This window comes from Poecilia formosa, unplaced genomic scaffold (genome assembly GCF_000485575.1).
Source record: "Poecilia formosa unplaced genomic scaffold, Poecilia_formosa-5.1.2 Scaffold727, whole genome shotgun sequence".
Taxonomy (NCBI): domain Eukaryota; kingdom Metazoa; phylum Chordata; class Actinopteri; order Cyprinodontiformes; family Poeciliidae; genus Poecilia; species Poecilia formosa.
The window spans coordinates 103,765-108,394 of record NW_006800666.1 but is presented as its reverse complement, the minus strand read 5'-3'; the positions used below and the strand labels follow the sequence as shown (position 1 = coordinate 108,394).

Below are 4,630 nucleotides of genomic sequence, written 5' to 3'. Positions count from 1 at the left end.
CTGGGGGAAAGTCGGGTGACTATATATATATATATATATATCAGTTTTTAGTAACACAAAGAAGTTCCTCCTGTGTGTAGGAATACACAAACGAGTCTGAGTTCATTAAACACAGATGTAAAAAAAACTGTTGTGAAACAAGAATGGAGAAAAGTTTCATGATTTCTTTAGAGTTTATTTATTAAAACTTATACAGAACAACATAACTGGAGCTCTGCCATCATTTCAAAACATTCATTCAGGAAGTTTTTGTTTTTTAAATAATCTGAACAACTTTACCAGCCTTTGATAAAAAATACTGTGCATCAGAATTTCATGAAACATAAAACATGAACAAATATTCACTTGCAGCTCAACTTAAAAGGCAACAACAACTCAGCAAATCAAAAGTCAAACTCACCTGCAAACGACGAGCAAACAGTTTTTATGTCAACATTCAGCAGGAGGCTTTTCCAGTTTGGGTCAATCTGAGAAAGGAAACTTTGACCGGCTACAACCTCACAGACCGGCCGGCAACTTCTGAATTATCTTATCAAATCAAGGTGTTTTCCAGTCAGGCAGCTCATGCAACACCAGCAACGCAGAGATGAGTCTGATGGCGACCAGCAACCAACACCAGCTTATTTCTGACACAATCGCAGCTCGTAGTGCAAAGTTCATGCGTCAGATATTCCATAATGACCATGAAAACTCTCTGCTGTGATGGAGAGTCAAAACGTACATTAGTGTTTTGCTATATAACTGGAGGAATCATAAACCTGCATGTTTTAGACGTTACTTTAACTGTCAGATTCTTCTCTGAATGGCCGCTGTGTTTCTAAGCTGTGCTATGAACAACAAACCAAGCTGAAAAACAATCTAATAACTGGTTTCCTTTGACTGAAGTTGCAGTTTTTCTGTCAGAAAATTTGGATTTTGTAGCAATTTGAGACCAACGAAGGCTGAGTGTTGCTTTTCTTCTTACATCCATGGCTGTCGTGGCAGAAAAAGTCGTAAACATGGACGAAGTGAGGCTGTTGAATGTAAACAAACCTTCTTCTCCTCAGTGTTTGTTGGTGACTCTAGATGTGTGATGAGAGTCCGGCTCGGCGGTTCCGTCTCTCCTGCTGCGATCACAAAGAAAAACAAAGATGGAGCCTGGGTTCTGCTCTGTGATTGGCTGCCAGCGGACCCAGACTGACAGTGCAGAGGAATCCTCCATCCGCTCTTCCCGCATCAGTTTCCATGGCAACAGGAGTAAAAATACGAGTCTTTCTTCTGACCCAAGTCAATGCCGGTTTCCTCTGGAACAGAAATGAAGAAATTTGTTTCCTGGGTTTTATAAATCATCTCTGATATCACAAAAAATATATATATATTTTAGTTTCCTGTTCAAATGTAGTTGTTGAAATAAAACAAAACTAACAAATACATTTTCATCAAGATAAAGTTTAAGTCAATAATTCCTTAATATTGATTTTTAAAAATTCCTAGGATTATTTCAGTATAAAACATTTTTGTAAGAAATGTGAATAAAAACTGTAATTTATGTTTTTTTACTGATATTTACTGTAAAAACTCTAAAGTTGCTTTTATAAAAATGATTTTTTGTCACAACTCTACATAAAGTGTTGGGAAACATCATAAATACATTTTTCTTCAGAAGCCCAACATGCACAATTTGCAATTTGGAGGTCTGCGCGCGTCCCACCAGTTTAATCCCAGAGGGAAACGGTGCGACTGAAATCACTTAAAGTTTATTTCTCAAGTTGACATTTAAAACTGTAGGATAGAAAAGTGGAGCTGCTCATGTTGTAATTATTATCCATTTTGGTAATAATCCATGTTTCAATCCGTTCACAGGCTGATTTATGAACATGAGGATTCGCTGCAGACTGAAACTGAACCGCTCAGGCGAAAGTTTTTAAGTGCAACTGAACCAATTTTGTTCCAAACTGGATGTGAAATGATCAGCTGGTTTTCCTGAGGAAACTCACCAGCCAGGAGCTGGAAAGCAGAGCTGCTGAAATCCTCGGCAACTTTCTGGAACAATTCATCTGGAAAACAGATAAAAGTTCAGAGTTCAGATCAGAGCAGAAAAGCAGAAATTCTGTTACTCCTTTGTTTTGTTTGTATTCCATGCCCATCCTCTAGGGGGCACTGTTATGCCAGGAGCATATGATTTTGGGTTTGTACTCTTGTTCTGCTCTGGTTGTCTGTTCGGGTGATGAACATGGCGGAATAAAGCTGAGCAAAGAAACAAGTTATTTTACTAACATTGGTAGCAGAGGATGGTTAGTAACTACAAAGTTCCGCCAATGTTTGAAGAAGGAAAGCCTCACGAAAGCTGGAAGAATGAAGGCAACATTTGGACGAGAGTTACAGATTTGGAGAAGAAAAAGCAGCTCTTGCTGTCGCCCTGGATCCGTCTGGAAGAGCGCGGGACACGGCGATGGAAACTCCGGTAGACGGTCTAAATGAATGACCACACTGTCCGCTCAACTGGATGACTTTTTCATAAAAGAGGAAAAGGACAGGATCTTTGAGGCGTACTCGGATTTTGACTGAATCATAAAAGAAGTTAACACGTCGATGGCGGACTATTATTGATTTCGAGCAGCGTTACTCGAATACATCATGGAGCCGCTACCTGACGCAGTTTTGGCTTTTAAGCTTTTGGACACCGCGTGTTTGGAAATAACGGACAGACAGTTGGCTTTAACGGCAACTCTGATGTAACATTTGCTTCTATGAAGTCCGCTTTGAAGATAATATTTTGCGAAAAAACAGGTGCGGCAGCAGAAGGCAATAGCCAGGAGCAACGGCGGCAAAAAGGCAAGAACTGGCGGCAGCAGAAAACCCCACAGCCCGGTACCAACCCGCTGGAGAAGTACGGACGTCGGACAACGGTCCAAATGTCCAGTGTCCCAAAGTACTTTTCACTGGGTTACAAACTGTCCGCACAAAGCTGATAGTGTTCAAATTACCGATGATACAAAAGACGTGGAAGAGTGTAATTTAACTCTGTACACCAAAGAATCACCCACAGATGCAGAAATATTCATGACAGAATGTCACACTGCTTGCACTAGGACAGTTTGTGGACAAGAGTGGCTGGACAACTACAGTACTGTGTTACAAAAGAAAAGAGTGAAAACTATGAAAGAGACAGAAACAGAAAATCATGGGCCCTTCAAGTCTACTCCACCAAAAAGGAAAAGATACCTGCAAAACTTGGCAACACAAAGTGTAATATAGAAACTGAAGTGGAACCTGCTAACATCCCACTGCTTCTGAGTAAAACCTCATTAAAAAGGTTCCTAAAAACTGTCCTGCACTTTGGACAGTGCAGTGATGTTCACCCAGCCTGTCAAACTGGACTTTACTAGTTCAGGTCATCAGCGTGAACATTGTGGACGGTAAAAATAGAAATTTGACTCACTCTGATAAGCTATTAGAAGCTTCTGAGGAAGAAATATTGACAACAGACAAGATGAACACAAGTGAACAGATGAAAGTTCTGGAGAAACTTGATAAACAGTTTGGACACGCCTCTGTTGATGAAACACGCAGACTTGACTAATTCTGGCAACCAGGACACAGAATGTGACAGCCTGCTAAAAAAGGTCATGATCAGTGTGAAGTGTGTCAGAATAATGTAAGACCAAACCAAACCTGCTGACGGCTTACATTGGCATCTACATACAATGAAACAGTTGCTGTAGATCTGCATGAACTTGAGCCTGGGGTTTGGTGCCTACACTTTACTGACCAGTTCACCTTTTTCAGTGTAGTGTCTGAACCACCACGAGGTCTTCTGAAATAGTCAAACGTTTTATCCATGATTGGATCAGTGCGCATGGCCCACCACAAAAGTTGTTCAGTGCCAATGGTGGTGAGTTTAATAATGAGGAGACATGACCTTTAATATTGAAGTTAAGACAACAACGTGGAGCAGTGGACTGTTGGAGCACCACAATCAAACTCTAACGGAGATCCTACTGAAAGTCAAAGCAAGTACTGGATGTGACTGGAGCACTGCCATGAACTGGGCCCTGATGGCAAAGAACTCTGTGCAAAGAGTAAAATGTCCATGGATGCAGCCCACATCAGCTGGTGTTCAGGCAGAATCCCAACCTGCCCTCTGTATTAATAGACAGAGCTCCAGCTCTAGAGGGCACCACCAAGCACATTTCAGCCCTGCATACTGCAAGAAAAGCTTTTCAGAAGCAGAATGTTCAGAAAGGATACGCAGAGCACTAAAGAAACAGCTGTGGCCCATAGACGAGCGATATGAAACTGGAGACAAAATATTTTACAAAAGACTGGATTGTCTAGAATGGAAAGGACCAGGAGTGGTCATTGGTCAAGATGGTGCAGTGGTTTTTGTTAGACACAGAGGCACCTGTGTCAGAGTGCACCAAGTCAGATTGAGGAAAGTTACTCACGAGAATGAAGAACCTCAGATTACCTGCAATGAGAACAATCAAGGACAACACACATTGAAGAAAACGTAGGATTAGACACTATTGCAGTAAATCCTGAGAATGATCCTTTGCCAGAGGCCCAGAGACAGCACACTGGGAACACCATCATAAAAACAGGTCAAATTGTGACATTCAGAAATGCAGAGGGTGTCTCACAAAAAGCC

General features: G+C 41.3%; 1 protein-coding gene across 1 annotated transcript in view; it reads right to left on the bottom strand.

Annotated features, from left to right (window-relative positions):
• Positions 1 to 1,126: 1,126 nt before the first annotated feature.
• Positions 1,127 to 4,630, bottom strand: part of rab24 (RAB24, member RAS oncogene family) — a 38,900-nt gene continuing 35,396 nt past the window's right edge. Inside the window, exons 8-9 of the mRNA XM_016666455.1 lie at positions 1,977 to 2,036; positions 1,127 to 1,283 (exon numbers count right to left, since the gene is read on the bottom strand). Coding sequence (XP_016521941.1) covers positions 1,216 to 1,283; positions 1,977 to 2,036 — 128 coding nt within the window. The 3' untranslated portion in view covers positions 1,127 to 1,215. The remainder of the gene's footprint in view (positions 1,284 to 1,976; positions 2,037 to 4,630) is intronic.